Source organism: Hippopotamus amphibius, chromosome 9 (assembly GCF_030028045.1).
Source record: "Hippopotamus amphibius kiboko isolate mHipAmp2 chromosome 9, mHipAmp2.hap2, whole genome shotgun sequence".
Taxonomy (NCBI): domain Eukaryota; kingdom Metazoa; phylum Chordata; class Mammalia; order Artiodactyla; family Hippopotamidae; genus Hippopotamus; species Hippopotamus amphibius.
This window is the reverse complement of record NC_080194.1, coordinates 28,532,286-28,553,303: the sequence shown is the minus strand read 5'-3', so window position 1 is coordinate 28,553,303 and position 21,018 is coordinate 28,532,286. Positions and strand designations below refer to the sequence as shown.

The window sequence follows — 21,018 nt, the reverse complement described above, 5'->3', positions numbered from 1 at the left end:
ATTATGGATGTTCCTGGAAGTGAAAGTAAAGGTAAGGCTAAAATAGAAGAACTGGTTGAAAGTCTGTTTAAGAAGTGGATCATCTCCCTGACTCTCAACAGACACCTTGACTGCCCCTCCCCCTAGCAAAGACTGTAGACTTAGTCTCTACTAGGGTGAGGCAGAGAATCTCTAGATACCTGCCACCAAAATGAGGGGTTAAATGGAAGTTAACATCTGAATATTTCCCAGGTCTATCCCTAAGGGGCAGGCAGCCAGGTTTAGACCTACAAGGCAGGAGACTGGAAGGTCTTTTCTGGGTGGATCTTAAAGAAGATCCAAAGATGCTGACTGACATCAGAAGCTCTCCAAGGAAACAGAGCAGCCATATCACTTACAATAAAGATGAGAAGTGATAAGCCCTCTCTCAGACATATTACCTCCCACTGGGTTTTTTTTTACCCTACTGAAACATGGACAGGGAGCTGAGGTTCAGCAAACACATTAACAAATTCTCTAATACTAAAAAAAGGCAACAAGATAAGCAACCAAAACATAAGCTTCACAAAGACCTAGATCTTTGTTTTGTTTCCTGAATTATTCCAAGTTCATAGCTGCCTAGCATATAGTAAGCGCTCAATAAATATTAGTTGAATGAATGAACAAAGCAATTAAGAGGAAACAGTGGCTAGGACTGGTCAGAATGGCCATCATCAAAAAATCTGGAAACAATAAATACTGGAGAGAGTGCGTAGAAAAGGGAACCCTCCTGGACTGTTGGTGGGAATGTATATTGATACAGCCACAATAGAAAAAAGTATGGAGGTTCCTTAAAAAACTAAAAATAGAGATACCATATGACCTAGAAATCCCACTACTGGGCACATACCAGAGAAAACCATAATTCAGTATGATACATGTACCACAGTGTTCATTGCAGCATTATTTACAATAGCCAGGATGTGGAAGCAACCTAAATGTCCATCGACAGATGAATGGATAAAGAAGATGTGGCACATATATACAATGGAATATTAGCCATAAAAAGGAACGAAATTGAGTTATTTGTAGTGAGGTGGATGGACCTAGAGTCTGCCATACAGAGTGAAAAAACAGAAAGAGGAAAACAAATACTGTATGCTAATGCATATATATGGAATCTAGAAAAATGGTACTGATGAACCTAGTGGCAGGGCAGGAATAGAAATGCAGACATAGAGAATGGACTTGAGGACACGGGGCAGTGGGGGGAAGCTGGGACGTAGTGAGAAAGTAGCATATTGACATATACACACTACCAAATGCAAAATAGATAGCTAGTGGGAAGCTGCTACAGAGCACAGGGAGATCAGCTCAATGCTTTGCAAAGACCTAAAGGCGTGGGATAGGGAGGGTGGGAGGGAGGCTCAAGAGGGAGGGGATATAGGAATATATGTATACATATAGCTGATTCACTTTGTTGTAGAGCAGAAACTAACACGATACTGTAAAGCAATTATACTCCAATAAAGAAGAAAAAAAGAGGAAACAGTGATCATGTAAGGAGAAGAAATGAACATTTTCAGAGATAAGAGAAGTTTTAGCCTTCATAAGGCAAAATCAGGGTGCTATAAAAAAGGAAACTTTCAGGCAACAAAGAAAAGCACTTAAAAATTAAGTATATGATACAGAAACGAAAAACTCAATTCACATGTGGAAGATAAAGTTTAAGATTTTTCTTCAAAACATAGAGAAAATTACAAAGAAGTAAAAAATGGAAAAGAAACATAAAATGAAAAGACCACATCAGGAGGATCAACATCTGAATTGATGAGTTCCTGAGAAAGACATAGAGAAAATTATGAGGAGAAAATCATCAAAGAAATAGTTCCAGATAACTTTCCAGAACTGAAGGATATGAATTGCCAGTCTGAAAGGGCCCAGTGAGTACTTATTATAGAGCAGTAAATGTGTGCCCATACCAAGGCATATCATCATAAAATTTCAAAATGTTGAGGACAAGGAGATACTACAAGTTATGACAGAGAGTCAGAGAGAGAGAGAAAGAGAGAGATGTTACACACCAAGGAACAAAACTCAGAATGCATCAGACTTTTCAACAGCTATGCTGAGAGCTAGAAGACAATGAGGCAATACCCTCAAAACTTTACTGAGAAACTATTTCCAACCTAGAATTCTATTCAGGCAAATTATTAACAAAGTGTGAGTGTAGAATAAATATATTTTAGACAAAGTCTGAAGAAAATGTGTCCCTCAGACACCCTTTCTCAAGAAGCATCTGCAGGATGTGCTCCACCAAAACAAGGAAGTAAACAATGAAAGAGAAAGAGAAGGTATCCAACACAAATATGATGGGGGATGGAAGAGCCCAGGACCAAAGTTGTATAATAGGACTATCAAGCAACTGACCTATATTGGAACTGAAAACAGTTCTTCAGGAAGATGAAATTGATAAAAGACTGATGTGTTTGAACACACTATGAGGATAGTTACACAGGTGGAATTTCGTGATTAGTACATAGATAACTTCACAAATGAAACTAGATAAAATTCTGAACAATAGGAAAAATAATTCATGTAGGAAAGAGAAAATAATCATAATTTTCCTCATATTTCAGCTGTGAGATCTGAATGAAAAGTAGGTGTACAAAGTGTGACCCCTGAATAGTAAATCTGTAGTTAATTCTTAAAACTGGAAAATCAAGAAGCAGATATATAAGTCCTCTTTTTTGTAGAACTTAAAGTTGAGGGAATATCTGGAGCTGCAGAGGAATAGCTCAAGGAAGGAGACTACCTGGGAGCAAGGCCAACCAGAGCAGAGAGGATAGATAGAGACATCAAGTCTGGATGGCCCTGTTTAAACGCCTATATCCAGCCATGCCTGAAGCCATGATATCCTTGCACTCTTTCAGTTATGTAATCCACTAAATCCCTTTTGGCTGCAGAAGCCATCTAAATTGGGTTTCTGTCACTTATAATCAACAAAATCTAAATAAGGCAGTATTTGATCTCACTAAAGTTTTGTGGGTTTTTGTTTTTGTTTTTATTTTGAAAAGGGGATTTCCCAGCTCTCTTCAACTCTCTGAATTATCCCATTAGATGACAAATCAGAAAACTTAATACAATTGATTTATCTGAATGGTCTGACCCTCAGAAATACAATAGAAAGATTAATCAATTTTCAACCTTCTTTAGTGTGTCCTGTATTTCTATCATTGTGGAGTTGACTGAAATTTAGGGTTAAATTGAATTTCCTCCAAACAGCATCTTAAAATTTGTGAAATCAATTTCAATTCCAAATTTTGATTGGACAATTTAACTCTTCTGGTTGTCACTTTCCAGATTTTCTTGGTTAAATTAATTGGACTTTAGCCATTTCTTGCAGTAGAGTTGCAAAAATAGAGAGTCCCAGATATTACACTCTGCTTGGCAAGCATTTGAAACTCAACAGCCTGAAAAATGATCCAGTTTCTTGAGCTGTATTTATAGCTGCAGTATTTATCCCCTGGTATGTCTTATCTGACACAGTTTAAGGTCCAGACCACTTGTCTTTTCCATAGCTGTGTCCAGGACAAGCATGTTTGGCTGACATCAGCCAGCACATCAACTACCTGCCTTCCTGGCATTCACAAAGGGTCTAGATTATCTCTGCAGGTGCAGAAGTAAAGGTGCCCCCAGACCCAGACCTAAGGCTGCATGGGAATTTACTTCGCATTTCTCCAGTGGCTCAAACCCATATATTTAGAAGGTGTTCTTCTCAGTATTAATAAACAAGTGCTTTCTCTAAGTGAATTAATTTTTTAATGTACATAAGTGCATTTAGAAGATTTTCATAAAGGTTTTAATCCAAATATAGGATATATGGGTACTCTTTGCAGTTAAATATATTCTAACTCAAGGGTGGATCGGGGCAGTAAATGTCATATCAGGGAAGAATGAACAACTGGCTTATCTGAGGATCAGGATCCTGACTATTCTTTGTGGTCATATAATTATTTGTTTTGTCCTAACTTTCCTACCTGCCAGTGTTATTCATTAATAATATCTATGAATCTTTCATTCCCAAAAATATATCTAAACTCTATACTTTGCATTTAATGATAAGGATCCAGCCTTGTTTATTCTTTTCATATAATGACACTTGTGATGGAAATACTAATGGAGTTTTTATTAAAATGAACATAAAACAATATTTTAAAATAGAATTATAAATAAGATTCAAATAAAAGAATGTGCTAAATATCCTTGCTTTTTTAGATCTGGTTTGGGTATGTATAATAATACCCATTAGCTGATTAATATTAATCCAAAGTCAGAAATTTAATAAATTGTTTTAAGGTTGACATTGTTTTTCTCAATTTAACTTTTTGGGTTTAACTGATGATATAGGATATATTAGGGACTGCTAGAACATCAAACTATTATTTCCCAATTCTGAAAAAATGCTAATTTGTTGTATACTTTATGACTCAGTACTGATTATTACTATTTTAAAACATCTTTTGTTGTGTTGATGAGAGTAGTGTTGACAGAAATATCAATACAGGTGGAATATTACCAAAAGGGGATAGACTGGTACTTTGCTGATTAGTGACATTAGTTTCTTTGACAGGCTTCCATAGGAATGAATATAAATCAAATTCAATTGCAAATACTTTGGGTGACTCACTTTATCTCTCTATTGTCTATCTATCTATCTATCTATCTATCATCTATGTATACATAGTGGAATTTGACTGGTTTGAATATTTCCAGAAATAACAGACTGCCTCTGAGAGGAAGAAAAAAGAAAACTTTAACCAGGATCTTGCTCCTCACTTACCATTTTTCTAGAGTACCCTGGTGCATCAGTGAGCTTCCTGCCCAAAGCTGACCTCTCCAGGGATCTCTGGACCATGGTAACCACACACTGTTAATACAGGAATGGACCAAAGCTTGGGGTTTTATCCTCTCAACTTAGAATATCCAAATAAATTTCAAACACATATGCCAACATTGCACCATGTGCAAGGCCCTATGAAGGTGATGTGGTAGTTGGCGGTGGGGTACAAGGGTCACAGATAAACAGGTGTCAGAGTACAGCATATTGTATTTTCCAAAAATGGCTACAGAAACATATCTAGTCCCAGATACTATTGAGAGGTTTATCACGCTCCCATTGAGAGGTGGAGTTGATTTCCTCTCCCCTTGAATTGGGCATGACTTTGTGACTGCATCAGTGGATAGAATGCAGTGGAAGTGATATTGCATGGAGTCTGGGGCTAGGCCGTAAAAGAGGACACAACCTGGCCCTCTGTCACCTTTGACACCCAGCCACCATGTTGTGAGGCAGCCCAAGCCACATGAGGAGGCCGCACGTAGGTGTTCTGGCCAACAGCTCGAGCCAACAGCTGGCACCAGCAGCCAAACATGAGAGCAAATGAGCCTTCATTTATCCCAGACCCAGTTTTTGAGTTTCCTAGCTGAGGCCCCGGATATAGTGGAGCAGAAAAAAGGCTTCTGTTGTGTCCCGTTCAAATTCATGAACTCACAGAATTTGTGAGGGTAATAAATGGTTGTTTTATATCACTAGGTTTTGGGGAAAATTGTTACTAAGCCATAGTAATCAGAATGAGGAACTTACAATATGGTAAGGAAACCGTTACAAACTCCATGGTAAAGGCCAAACCTCAAAGTGAACTTGACACAGAGCTTGCATTCTCAACAAGGGCAATGTTGTGCCCCCAGGGGGGCAAAAATTGGCTCCTAGGGAGTGAAAAATCTCTTTTTTTTTTTGATAAATAAAACATAGATAGAGTACATAAGCAGGTAGTATATTTGTGGCATTTACATGTCATGGGTGGTAGAGGACTGTCGGTGAGGAAAATGTCTAAAAAGGCTCATTAAGTGGTGATAATGAAGGGAAAAAAAGGCAGAGAAACTTTGAAATAGAGGGAGGGAGAGATTTATTCTGAGCTGGAGAAATCTGAGAGGCAGCCCATTCAAGCGGAATAAGACATTCTGACTAACTGGGAGACCCTGACCAAGCAACTTGATTTCTCCCAGTTTCAGTATCTTCTTTTGTGAAACAGGGAAAATGATACCTAGCATTCAGAGCTGTTGTTAAGGGTCAAATGTAATGTTAGTAAAGGTTTTGCTCTATAGTAGATTCGGGATTTTGTAGAGGTTGTTGAAGGAGATGCACTTTGAGTCGGCATCAATCTGAAAGGAAAGATGGTGACTGATGGATATGGGGGAAGGGCAATTTAGACAGGAGACACAAATTGACCAAAAGTCCAAAGAGGTGGGAGAATACATTATGAACTAATAGTCTGGGGACTTCCCTGGTGGTGCAGTGGTTAAGCATCTGCCTGCCAATGCAGGGGACACGGGTTCAATCCCTGGTCTTGGAAGATCCCACATGCCATGGAGCAACTAAGCCTGTGCACCACAACTACTGAGCCTGCGCTCTAGAGCCCGCGAGCCACAACTACTGACGCCCCCATGCCTGGAGCCCATGCTCCGCAACAAGAAAAGCCACCGCAATGAGCAGCCTGCACAACTCAATGAAGAGTAGCCCCCGCTCACTGCAACTAGAAAAAGCCCGCGTGCAGCAACGAAGACCCAACACAGCCAAAAAAATAAATATAAATAAATAAATAAATATTTTTTTAAATTAATAGTCCAATGTGTCTAGAGAGCTAGAAGCCTTGGGGTTAGAAAATAGGCTGAAAAAAAAAATAGCCAGTAGCAGTCTATGGAGGACTTTGAATTCAAGGATCGAGAGTTCATTCCTTCTTTTTAAAATTGTTTTGATAATACACACGTGTATGGAGCACCTAGTATGTGCCAGGACTATTGGATTAAAAAAAGTATATGTGACAAAGGAATCCATCAGATTCCTGTGACACAATATGACATGTGACAAATACAACCAGATCATTTCAGTGCAATTCACGTTTTCTGGGTAAAACAAGAATTTTTGAGGGAAGATTTCCCACAATAGGTGACGTTTAGGCTGGGCTTTGAAGTGTGGGAGGTGATGATGGCAAGAGAAGTGAGAGAGGTACATTTCAGGGTGTGGCACGTACAGGTGACAGCGCGCAGCGTGCAGGCAGAGCAGCTACGTATCCCTCCCCTTCCGTGGTGGATGTCCAGGGGGTGGGCCTGCCAGTACCCCTCATCCCTGGGCAGAGTGAAGGGTAATCTTGGGCCCTGGGATGTCAAGAAAAGAGTGGGCCAAATCCATAAAACTTCCTATTTCTGGTCTTTTTCCATGCTCTAGCCAGGATGCCCAGGAAGAAAGACAGAGCAGTGACTCTGGGCTTAGAAACTTACACATCCAACAGGATGAGTCCTCCCCAAAGCCTGGGAACTCAATGCCCTCAGGTCTGATCTGGAAAAACCATCACATTGACTTGAAGTGGTTCCCCCCAAATGAACAGAGATGTTTCAAATAAAAATGTTCTCTTAATGAAATAACAAATACCAAGGTACCCGTACAGGCTCCCTCATCCCCGCCATCTAAGACCCTGATACTCACAGGCATCTGTACCACACATGGAGGCCAAGTTGCCACCATTCATACATTCATTCCATAGACAAGTATTGAGCACTTACTCTATGTCAAGCACAGTGCTGGGAGCTGGGAGGACCAAGGTACAGTCCTTGGTTTCTGTAGCTTGTTATCTAGCAGAAAAGACAGACAGAAACGGATTATTACAATCTGGTAAACATGATCATAGAGGTCCTTTCAACGTACCTTGGGAGCCCCGAGGGAGAGCCTGAAACTGTCTGGGGAGGTAGGAAAGGCCTGATCTGGTGGTGATATCTGGGGTGGGGTTTGAAAGAGGAGAGGAAATTTTCTGAACAGGAAAGAGAGCAGATTTACTCCAAGCAAAAGGAGAAGTGAGAGTCCCAGGGTGGTGGGTGGGCCCCAGGGTGTGTGAGAGGGAATGAAGTTCCGGGCACGTATGGGCGTGGTGGGAAATGAGGCTGGCCAGTCTTTGGGCACCTGAGTGTCAGGGTAGGAAGTCTGGATTTTATCTGGTCAGCTATGAAAACACAGAAGATTTTAGGAGAGGAGAAGAGGGGGAGGACAGATCAGATCTGTGTTTTAGAAAGAAAACCAAAGGCAGTGATGAGAATGGACTAGAAATGAGAAACCTGTGGCCTGGAGACCAGCTTGGAGGAAGGAAGGGTAATCACAGACAGGACCAGTTTCCGAACTGAGGCTCAGCCAGTGGTCCCAGTGCTCTCCCCTAGCTGAGCTCGTCTCTGATCAGAGGAGGCAGTCTTCATTCGTGTGCTCTGTGTACAGGCCTGCTGCTAGGAGCTTTACACATGCCATGTCATTGAATTACCCCAATAACCTTGAGTGGTAGGGACTATCGTCCCTTTTACAGAGGAGAAAACTCAGTAACTTAGGGAAGGTCACAGAACTGGCAAGTGGCAGAGACAGGTCGTGTGACTCCAGAGCAATTCCCTGTGCTTAAAATCCACAGGAAGGGCATGGAAAGCTAGGTTTTTCAGTACTTACAACAGACTGCATCAAATTTACAGTGTGACTGTGATAAAGAAAAGTTCCACAAATCCTTGGCTTTTCCCTAATGAGGCATTTTTCATAGGAAATATAAAAGAAGTGGTGAGGCCTCCCCTCTCTCTCCCTTGAGCCCTTTGTTTCCCTCTCCAGGTGCTGGTCACTAACCTCTGGATCCATAGCACTGGCTTGGCTGGTCTGGCCAGTCTCCTTTAAGGTCCCGCCTCACTTTGGTCCACTACCCCACCTCCAGTCCTCGGACCCTTAGAGGCTGATATCATTCACTCCTGGGCCAACTCATAGCTGGGCAATGAGATGAGAACTCTCTTTCTCTGAGGCAGAAGCAGCTGAGAAATCAGCCAACTGCTTCCAACCACAGCGGAGGCAACGGTTCCAGAAGTGCGGCATTTTCCACTCTTGGCTGCTAGGCTTGTAGAAGCTGATGTCAGATGAAAGGCTGGCCCTCGAGATTCGTTCATACCCGGGGATGCTGGGAGATTTGATAAACTGTTTCGTGAAGAAGTCAGGCAAATAGGAAGCGACATTCTTTCTCATCTTCTCTTGACAAAAATCCACCTTGGATCCCGTTCCTACTGTCTAAATCCACAAGCATTTCCTGTGGCAACAGTGTGTGCTTCACAATGGAAAAAGCAGGCAAGTCTTCCAGGCTAAGGGGTTTGAAGGCTTCCTGAGACTTACCTCCCAGTGAGGCAGAAGCAATGGCAGGAGCCGGAGAGCTCTGCAGGCTCCAGCAGCAAGCGACAGGGTGGGGGGGGAACCGAGGGCTGACCAGGCTTCAGGGTAGAAACAGTGTGCAGGGCACAGACAAGGCTGTACACAGAGGTCATAAAACAAAATTTATCTTTAATTTGTAAGTGTCAACAGCAGTACAAAAGATGGAGTGATGGCGACTAGATTAAGGGTAGAGAGGACAGTCTTGAGGTAAATGAGCATAAATAGGCAGTTCTTATAGACACTCCCCTGAGGGGCCTAGGCCCCATCATGGCATAGACATTATCACCCAAAGATGGCATGTTTAACATATCAGGAAAGCACCTTGTGCAAAAAGGAAAAAAAAGAAAGTAGCTAAGGTGCCAACATACACCAGGATAAAGACAGCATCTTTCAATTTTGTCTTTTCCCTTAATTATGAGGCAGAGGAGGGGAAGACTTTGAAAAGTACCACTGAAAGATTATTCAATGTTGAGTTTTATCTCACATCAATACTGCACAACGAAATCCAAGAAGTGTGTGTATGCAACAAAGCTAAGAACAATGATTCATTCCTTGAAATTTGAAGAGATTCTTTTCTTTTTTTTTTCTTATTTCTTTAATCCTTAGCAAACTTTTTTCCATTGTCAAGAGGAGAGTGTGAGAAAGATGTGATGGCAACCCTTAAGGTCATTTAAAAACTTTACACTGGACTGTACAAGATTTTTTTTTTGATAAACTATTTACATTTTCAGACTTTCAAACATATTCAAAGCAGCAATAGACACTAGTTTTTATGGTTTTTGTTTTTTTTCTAATTGCCCAAATAGTTACCAGCCATGGGCCAAGTAGGTACCTGCGTTATACATAGAATTTCTACAAAGAAAATCTGCAGTTAAAATTTGCTCAAGGGTGTATTCAGTGCCCTTAGCGTCCCAAGGGCCGCACCCGCAGTGTCGCTAGAGGAACCAGCACAGTACCTTGACAACAGGGTTGCAGTTGTCCCAACAGCCCTACACAAACTTTACACTTTGAAACAGCAGCCAGCATGTCAGTCCAGCATGTCAGTGAATTGTGCTGATTAAATTAACATAGAATACAATCTCACAATATACATCACAAACAAATTACAATGTCAGGAAATAAAAGAGTTACAGTAAGATAAGTTATGTAGTAACAGCTTATAAGCTTATCTAAGGTAATAAAAATTTTACATGGCAAATACAATAATGAATGAACATAAATGCTAAGCATCCTAATTTGCTACAAGCTGGAAAAAGGGTACAATAAAGACTGCACTTTTTCAAAAAAGCAAAAACACATATGACAAAGGGAGACAAACGGAGAATGCACACGAGCAGGTCTGCAATGTGCAGCATACAAAACAGTTAAATATTTGCACATTCCCCATACTCCAAGAGCACCAGCACTGAGGCCTCACTTTCTGCTTGTGGTTCTGCAGGAATAAGAAACTACTGAGCAAGATACGTCACTGAGTTGCCTTCAAGCTTTCATATTGCCACGGACGCCAGTCAGAAGAGTATCTGCACTAAGCTTTACCTTTCTGCCCCTCTCCCCCCACCTCTAACCCTGCCCCAAAGGTACCAGCATTCCGAACACTTGTTCATGAGCTTTTGGAAAGAAATCTGTCCCCAAAAGAAAAGGTGGGATGGGGATGAAAGGGAAATGTGTTATGCATATCAGTATTTTCAGGGATATTAGCAGAGGGTTACGCTCAATAGTACATGGCGTCAGAAACAGAACATAACCGGCAGGAATAACAGATAGAAGTTGTTTATTAAGGAAGAAAACATGTCAGGGGACAGATGACTTAAGGAAATGATGCAAGTGCTTTTGTAAAAGGACAAATGAGGTCATACAATATTATTATACTTTGAGAAGTGAGCTTAAGTGCCAACTCAGTCCTTAGACAAACATGTACAAAATCAGGCAAGGCTACAGCAACCATTTTTGTCATTTTCTCATTAAAAAGGAAGACCCAGTAATAATTTCAATACATTCCTCTAGCTGCATTCTTTGCAGTTGTTGGCACTTGGTACAGGACTTCTCATACGGTTTAAAACTACGAAGTGATTCTTTTTCTTTTCCCTAATGAGTAGGTAGAGGTCATCTCTTTGCAAAATGAGTAAATTGAGAGAAGCAGCCTCAGCTGTGGTGTTAAGTGACCAGGCTGCCTTCCTACTGGGGGTAGATGGGCTTCCTCGAAACAATCCCTGCTTTCAGCTAGCGCCTGTGCTCCCTGCTCGGGAGGGTGTGCTCCAGAGAAGCAGCCTGGCTTCATAAGGAAAAGAAAGAAGCCTTTAATTTCAGCCCTAGAGTGATCACACCCTTTTCAAACACCCCAGGCTCCAGTGGGGCTAATGTTCAGGGGAGGCCAGAATTTGACAAGCTCAATAGCACTGTGAGCCCACACCTGAATTTAGAACTTGGCCTGAGAGATGGTGTCAGGACCCTGGCAAATCAAATCAGGCCTGAGGACAAGGCTAGGGAGTATCAAATACCAAATGAAGCAAACTGATGTGCTCCTAAAAAGGTGAGCTGAATACAGGTGAAAACAACAAAGCTTTCGTACCTTCCTGGAAAAGATACTGCATCACATCTGCCAACGGAACAGATGAACTGCCTGCCTGGCTGCTCCTGTCCACAGACTGACCTTTTATTTCCCTTCCTTCCTCCCTTCCTTCCTTCCTTCCTTCCTTCCTTCCTTCTTTCCTTTCTCTTTCTTCTTTTCTTCCTTTCTTCCCTTTTCTTTCTGTCTTTCTTTCTTTTCTTCCTTTCCTTCCTTCCTTCCTTTCCTCCTTCCTTCCTATTCCATATAGTCCATTTTTTAAGACAGGATTGTCTGCCAGTGTCCCTATTCTAAGTGACAAGGGAAATCCTGATCCTTTAACAAAATGGAGATAATTTTTACCTTTGACTTGAAGATACTTTGAAATAGGGAGCAATGGAAAAAAAGTTGATTGACATTCTTTAATCTAATTGGCATGACGGGACTTTCATTAATGGCCAATCTCAGAGAAAGATCTTTGCCTTTATAATGGCATTCATGCTTCATGCTATTAAATGGTCACAGAACTACCTTATAAGATTTGTGTGGATTCACAAAGCAAATTGACTCTCTCCCAGCTGCGCTGGAAATTCACCATGTTCAATTCATCAACTTTCTATAAGAAAAAAAGTGAAAGTCTGAGTCTGTGGACAGTGGGTTCTAAACTGTATGAGAATCCAAGTGATGGGTTTTACTGCTCCAGCTACAGGTGGGACTCTGCGCTCTCACTGTGGCTGATAATTCACTACCCCATGAGGTACAGTGACTCGTCAACTTCTAGTCTGGACCAACAAATATGGATAGAGAACAAAAAGGAAATACATAACTTATATTTCACTAAATATTCATGAACCAAAAATAAATTCTATTTCTATGTTATATTTACACAATTAGAAAAATCTAAAATGAGATGGTATAGTCATAAAAACTTTGTTTAAGCCCCACTGAAAATAAAATGAAGTGAACCCTATGATTGTCATTTTTAATTTCCATGGATATTTAGAGCCAAACTTGGCTAATAAATAGAATACACTGCTTATGTGCAGAATTTAGATTCAAATACAGCATCACTGTTTGACCCAATGAAAGAGACGTTTACAATCAGATCATTCCTGAATAGCCTTTCATTTTTAAGAACATGGCTAGAAGTAACTGAACCCCAGTACTGAGGCAGAGCTGGAGCTAAAACAAAGTGTTCATACACACATGTATTTTGCATAAATAAATGAAATAACAAGACATAAAAATGACTCAAATCCGGCAACTGTGAGGCAAGCCCACACGAGTCGAAACAGATGACTTTTGTTCATGTAGTTTTCGTACAACAGCTTCACATTAGTCAGAAGTGATAAAAAATACCATTTATATCCAGTGCTTATAACACTTACGAAACAACATCTGTGAGTGTGTGTGTTTTTTGTTGGTTTTTTTTTTTGTCGTTGTTTTCTTTTTTTGTTTCTTTTTTTTTTTTTTTAAACTACAAGCAAAATCAAGTTTCAGTCCTAAAGAACAGTCCTTTGTTCTCCACCAGCCCAGAATATTATTTTGGCATGGTCATAAAAACAAACAAAATTAACCTGCTATTCTAAATGTTTGCCTTTGTGCAAAATTAATTACATACAATACAATGCTAGCCATACAGCACTCTACTTATGCAACAAAATTAAAAAGGAGTGGGAGAGGGCAAAAGCAAGAGTCAAAGAGAAAGAGAAAAAAACATGAGAATGAACTGAGGAGGAGAGGTATACAATCAAAAGAAACCAGTAAGACAATAATAAATACTCATTTTTTTTAGAAAAATGACCTCCTCCTCATTTGAAATAAATGTACAAAAGCAAAGTTCCAATCCCCAATCAATATTAAGAACCAAACATTCCTATCAGTACCTTAATCAGCTTATAGAGAGCACTCCCAGCTAATGACATAGACAGTAATGTCTTGGCTAGACCTATTTATTGCTATTAGGTATGGCCTTGAGCACTCTTAAATAAATATGAAGGTACACTATTTTCTTCCAAGTGACAAAATGGCTCAAGAAATCTGATGGGGCCGTTCCTATGTCCTGGTGATCAGATTCTGGTTGTCCCATGAGGTGAACTGTCCCATTTGCTGACATTCTCCCGTTGAACTACCCTGGGCGAGGCTACCCCATAGGCAATCAGTCCTGGTTTTAGGAAGGTCAAAATGGCATGGCCAAGCTCCCTGTGGTTAGGAGATGGGGAATGAAGCCTCACTGCCTCCCAGCCCAACAGCACATCTCCAGAAAAATCCTTGTGTAACATGGGCAGTTAATCTTGTTCACATGTAGGCATGACCCCCACGTGGCCACAGACGGAGGGAGTGAGCCAGAGGAACTCGCCTGCTGCCCCCAGGAGTGATCTGTTCCCCAGAGTTAACAGTAGGAACATCCCATTTAGGGAATGTATTTCCCCTCCTTCTCCTTCCCTATGGTTTTCTTTCATTCTCTGGATGTATCATGACTATTTGCCTCTATCTTTGTTTTGAGGCTGTCATGTGGCTTCTTGCATCCTGGGGATTTTGCAAAGAACTCCCTAGATGTGCCAGATGGGACAAGGCAGCTCAGTGTAAAGGTGCCAGCCCATGACAGCATCCCTGTGGACTCCTACATGGCCCGCAGCTTTGGGCTTTACGATTGGCTGAGGGACTCTCCTGCCTGGCAGTCACCACTGTTGACCCTTGCTGCTGAATGGCATTCAGGCGAAATGCCACTGATGCAGATCCTACCACTTGTTGCTGAATTGAATTTGGGGGAAATTCTGGCAAAAGATTCAAAGTCACCGTGAACCTCAGGGGCATACCTGTTGAAGTGTAGGTCTCTACACCTGTATCCAAATACACAGCTTTACAGCCATATACACTGATGTTCAAAAACAATAATATAGGTATTTAGTAGTATCTTGTTTCAGAAATGCTTCCAGATGTTCTGGGGACATAAAGTCACTATGTACATCTTTTGTATCTAGCAGGAGAAGGAGGTGAAAAGGGCTGAAAAGTTCTTTGGGGAAGGAGGGTGAGAAAAAAGAATTATTAAATTAATGCCACCAACAATTTTTTTTAAATAAATAGTAAGTGGACCCTTGACATTCTGGAATGAATAAATTATTTAAGAGAAAATGTGTTAAGACTGAATGTCAGGGTTAAAGGCAAAGGGATAATGGATGTAGTGAGAGGTGGTCTCAGGCAGAGAAGACCACCGTGTCGGTATCTGGTGTGGTGATCGCTCTGGTGCATGGACGTCATACCACGTCACACACTGATGGCACGTCAAGAGGCAAACACAATTGGGTACATGCACTGTGGCAACCTTGTTCATTCCTTACAATATCTTGTCTCCAGATTCCTGAGTACTTTACCATTTTCTGGAAAAAAAAAATGTGTGGTTTGCTATTTTATTTTAAGATGCCAAAGATTGTCTAAGACTTTGCAGTGTCTCCTTTAAGACTTTCAAAATATTAAGATTCAAAAGTTATGAAAAAGTTTGGCACATTCAAAGTTTAACTCTACACATGGAAAAATGGAATTCTGAGGCCTTTTGAATATGCTCTACATGCAGCTGCACACGCCGTGGACTTGTTCTGTTTCACAATATGAAATTTTCAGTTGTTTTCTAAAATAATTCAGAGTAAAAACACATTCACAACCTGTAGGCTGGCACAGCATACCTGAGTGAGAATGTTTAACCCCACCTAAAACAGGAACTTAAACCTTTATCAACATCCAAAAGAAAAAAAAAGTAAGACAAAAATATAAGACTTGTAAGACAGCTATGGGTTGAGATAAGTTTTCAAGTCCTGGTGTCTCATATTTAATATGTCTTCACCTAAATTAAAAAACAACAACAACAATAACAATAACGACAAAAAACTCAAGTTCATGAAAAATCAGGGAAAACTTAATCTGTCTCACGCTTTACGAAACAATTAAGACCATTCTGCTGATGTAATTGTGGAGCCACAAATGCATGCGGGCTCTTTAAGAACTTTTTTTGGGGGGAGGGGAGATGAAATGTCAGAGTATTTTAATTCAGCAAACAAACACTCCTCAGTTGGCACTGACAGCTTCCGGGGCTTCATTTTCACTGCTATAGTCTGATTTGGGATCATCTTCATAGTCGTCATACATTTCCATTTCATCCTCTCCATTAATCATTTCATTTCCAGCTAGGCTTCCGCCGTCTGTCTTCATACCATAAGTGCTCTGGATGACCGGGAGGCTGGGCTCTGGGCTGGCGGAGGTGCTAGAGCAGTCAGATGTCATCTGAGGTGATGGTGTGGTAGTTGCCATAGTAATAGCACCAGGATACACAACACCTGTTCCTGTGGTGATTGGAATCTGAGGCTGCTGCCTGTATAGATTCAAAAAATAAAATAAAGCAGAGGGAAATATCTATATTCATATGTTCTTCTGTGAGGCATTGGAATTCATCCCTCACATATTCTAAAAGGGGGCACTGTTTGAAATTCTAGCAAATGACAAAATGTGACAAAGGTGTTTCCTGGAGGAGTCCTGCAAATCTCCCTGATGATGTGGTTGGGGTAAAGAAATACAATGGAGCAATTTATTGTTGGTTTTGCAACATGAAAGCAAAGATTTGATAACCCTTGGCATTTGGAACAAATACTGTAGTTAATTCCATAAAGTTACATGTGAGATCATTTTTTAAGATCTCCCAGAACATTACAAAAAAATAGGTTGGCAATATGAGACATACTATAATGACACTGTTAAGCAGGTTCGTGTCTTCAACCTTGGTCTGAGAACTGTACAAAGAATGAGAGAAGGATCCAGTATATCCCAGAGTCAGATTCAGCAAAGCATGTATTTGGTATCCATGTAAATGTCTACTTATTTCTGTCTCTGAACTTGGAGGGAAGCTCCCTGAAGCTTCTATTTCCTAATTATGGAAGGATCATCTTGGATGTCATTACTCCTGTGGCCCTGGGCTGGAGCTGGGGTTAGAGGAGTCAGGAGTGAAGAACAGTGAGAGCTCTACCACTTAACAGAATAACACATATTGCCTCATCCTAGACCCTAGAGGGTGCCAAGGCCTAGTCTCACCAGATCAGTCCATCATCATGTTGCTCTAGTTCAGATAAACTGACCACACCCTTCATGAAGGTCAGTCTCTCCCTCTGCAGGGAGACATGGCTCTCTCTCAATTTCCCTTGTGGCATTGTAATTGGTTGAAAGAATGAAAGACCTACTACCTAGCTCAAAGACTAGGACTGAAACAATATTCTCCTGGATTCAATATTTACTAAGTGTTTCTCAATCTTTATGGACAGAAATATTAATTCACTTCAAAATGTTACTGTAACTCTCTTTTCTGAGCCTCAGTTTCCATATATTTATAAAAGCTGAGGTCAGGGAAGTCCTGGAAAGTCCTTCCACCTTTTAACACTTGGCTTCAGGTCAGTTCATCACTTGAACCATTCTATGGACCCCCCCAACCCCCCCGCACTGAAACTTTCTATCCACCTCAGTCTAACAGGAAAAAACTCTGAATTTGTGAAGAACCAGCTTAGTTGCCAGCTATTCTCTGACACGTCCTGAAGGAGGCTACTTTCTCAAAAAGGCCTGCATACCTTCCAGCCTGGTAGAAGGAGAAATGATGGAAATGGCCTAGAATCACACTGTGGGATATCTGATAATGCTATCTTTAACAACCTCTTTCAAACACTAGGAGGCATAGTAATGATGCCTTAACCTTTGACTAACATAATATGTACGATATTTTCATATATGTTACCTTACTCAATTAACATGGCAACCCCATGAGGTATTATTATGCCCAGTTCTCAGATGAAGAAAATGAAGCCTTGCTTAAGGTCCTGCATTCAATAACCAGCACTGCTGGGATTTGAACCTAGGTCACCTGACTTGAATTCTATCACTCTTTCCTTTATAGATATTCAATATACAGATGTACTGTGCTCACTATATCCCATAAAAATTCCTGATTTCTCTACAGCCTATAGATATCCAGTTGATACCAAGCACCTGATACTGATCCATTTCATTTTCTATGATGCTCATGGTGATTTTTTTGATTGCCCCAAAGAAGAAGATAGAGAAATCTAAATCTATGTGTAGAAACATCTGATAAAATACTCTTTTCCCTTTCATAGAATCAAATTCTAAAAACAGTATACTTCTTGCTTCCTAAGTTTTGGGCAAATTAACACAAATTAAATTTTATGCTAACCTACCCAAGGCAGTAAATGCCTCATTAAATTTTTTTACTGAATTTGGATAATTGCAATAAAAATATTTTTGCCTTAATCACAAAGTGAGTGTAGGGTGAAAACTTTTACCGCAATATTAACCCATTTTACAGATTTCCCAATATGGTGAGCTAATCTATAATATAAACTCTACATACCATATGCAAATTATCAAATGGTACACTTTCTTTTCATAAAGGACATTTTCTTTTTGCAAAGAATAGATGGTCATTTTTTTTGCAGTATTTTTAAATCAGAATATCTACATATATGAAATAAATTTGAATTGACCTCATTATGTGCTATGGACAAGGCTTAGATGTTTTCATATTATCTTCTTTAATCCTCAAAATAAGCCTGAGAGATAAATATTATTTCCCCTATTTTACAGATGAAGTAACCAATTAAGTTTCAAAGAATCTGTCGTTTGTCTAAAGCCACAGAAGTACCACATCCAGGAGTTGAATCCTTTCTTATTTCACAAACTCTCTAATGGATATCAAGATTGGGGTGAGAAAGGCAAGCTCACACTATCAGAAAAATACTTAATTTGATTCAGAATCGAACTCTTCTAAACTGAGCGTCACATATTTAACAGTATTTGGACATTAACTTGATAATGGAACAAGCAAATAAAACATTATACAACTTACTTTCTGAAGTGAGACACATGAGATATTCAAAAGCCTACTATTGGGTGGTAGAGAGAGCAGACTGTGTCACCCACTGCCCCCACCCCACCATCTACTTCCTGCCTAGTCATCCCCCTCCCTTCATTCCTTGAAGATGTAAATATATATATATATACACACATACAACTTCTTATCTGATGTGGATGTCCAAATACCATCTCAACCTTAGAGGTGCAAAACTGAACTCCTGATCATTCTCCAAATACCTGGCTCCCCTCATGGCCTTTCAGATCTTGGTTAATGACTTCATCTTTCTGACTGCTGGAGCCAATCCTATATATATATATCCCTATATCCAATCCATCGGCAAATCCTATTGGTTTGCTCTCAGGATTATATCCAGAATCCCTCCACTTTTGCCACCCCTACCTCTACAAACCTGGCTCAAGCCTCCTTCAACTCTAATCTGGTTTATTTTAAGAGCCTGACTCCTTAGTTCAGAGCACATCCCCTTCAGACAATATTTCAGAGTGATCTTTTTGAAACCTAAGATCACAACACTCTTCTGCTTATAACTCTTCAATGCCTTTCCATTTCACCCAGAGTCAAATTCAAAGTCTTCACAATGGCCAACAAGTCCTTTCAGAATTTGGCTCCCTACTACCTCTGACATCTAGTACTCATCCCAGCTAGTCATTCTGCTTCTATTGCTCTGGCCTCATTATTTCTTGAACAAGCTAGACGTAACCTCTCCTCAAGATCTTTGCAGTTGATGTTCTCTCTGCCCAGTTGTCCCAGATATCTGCATGGCTGGCTCCCTCACCTTCTCAGGTCTTTGTTCAAGTTTATCTTCTCAGTGAGGTTTTCTATAGCCACTCAGTTTAAAATTGCACTCTGTCCTCTAAAACTCCCTACCCCTCTCCCTCCTTTATTTTGTTCTAAGGCACTTACTACTATTTGATATTTATTTATTTATTCATTCAGTCAGTCAGGCATTCATTGTCTGACATCCTCCACTAGCATGCAAGCTTCATGAAGACAGGATTTTTCACTGATATAGTTCCAGAGCTTAGGTAGTACCTGGAGCACAGGAAGCACTCAACAAAAATCTGTTGAATACATGAATGAATGAATGAACTAGTGAATGAGGGGGAAAACAAATGAAAAGGCTGGGTAACCTGTTCTAGAGAAGAAAAGATGTCATAAGCTTAGATATATGGGAGAGAGGGTGGTGGAGGAGGAATATGAATATAACCACCTTTAAATGCTTGAATGATTTTCATCACAAAAAGGGAAGAGGTTTGTTCTAGAAGGGACCAAAGAAGAGGATCAGAACCAATCTATGAAGCAGCAGAAAGGCAGAGTATGGCCTGGTTAAGAAGAAAGAACTTTCTAGCATTAGGAGATGTTCCACAAAGAAACCAGCACCCTTGGAAAGCGGTGAACTCTCTAGCCCTCAAAGAGTGCAAGCTGAACTTAGAAAGGACTCCTACAATGGCTAGCTGTTTGAAGGGTATGACTTCCGAGGCCCCTCCTATGTCACCACTTATTCTATGGGTGCAACATCAGAAGCAAATTGCTGTGCTGGTCTTGCTCCTCATTGTCATCATCGGCATAAAAAGAGACGAAAAGAGTTAAGTGAGCATAGGTGTTAATAGTTGAAGACATCTGGCTCTCAAGGGTTTCCAAAATACTGTTTCATCCTACATATTTTACTTTTCTTACTGCCAGACAAAATTCCTAGGATAGCCTCCTGATTTATTACTGAACATTTTCCCGTTTCCCCCATGTGCTCATGCTCTCCTTCATGCTAAAACAGGAATCTTTACCTGTACTTTCCACCAGCCTGACCCTACCCAAACCTCAAGTCCCCTTCCTCAAGAATGGCTTATAGGTAGCCCTAACGCATAGTAATCTTCCTTCCTCAAAGCTTTACTTGCTCTTGTCTATATAATCAAAATTAGTACTTCATTATACATTATGTGAAGCACTATGCAATGTATTCTGTGTGCTAGTATGTGTATGTGTGTGTATAACAAACTATTATTTGCTAACCTATTCATGTATGTGTCTGGCTTCTCTGACTATAGTATTTTCTGAAAGCTCATTGTGCACAGAATTAATGCCTCATTTACTATATTACTTTAGTACAATGCTAGGCACACAGTTGGTTTCAAACAGGCCCTTACCGACTGACTGACTAATCAATTAACAAAATGGAAAATCTAGCCAGCAGGCTCAAGCTTTGTCTATCGGAAATTACTTTCCTAAAAAGCATTTTTCCTTCCTCTACAGATCAATTGTGAAGTCAAAATTCAAACACTGCAGATTTCACAAACAGGAATAGCTGGCAAGTATTGGGTT

The 21,018-nt window shown here is 40.4% G+C and overlaps 1 protein-coding gene across 18 annotated transcripts in view; it reads right to left on the bottom strand.

The window, feature by feature from the left end:
- Positions 1-9,820: 9,820 nt before the first annotated feature.
- SOX6 (SRY-box transcription factor 6) overlaps positions 9,821-21,018 on the bottom strand; it is a 636,025-nt gene continuing 624,827 nt past the window's right edge. For all 18 annotated transcript variants that reach the window (XM_057748518.1, XM_057748517.1, XM_057748515.1 and 15 more), the window contains one exon: positions 9,821-16,143. In XM_057748518.1, the coding sequence (XP_057604501.1) occupies positions 15,840-16,143 (304 nt within the window). In that variant the 3' untranslated portion in view covers positions 9,821-15,839. The remainder of the gene's footprint in view (positions 16,144-21,018) is intronic.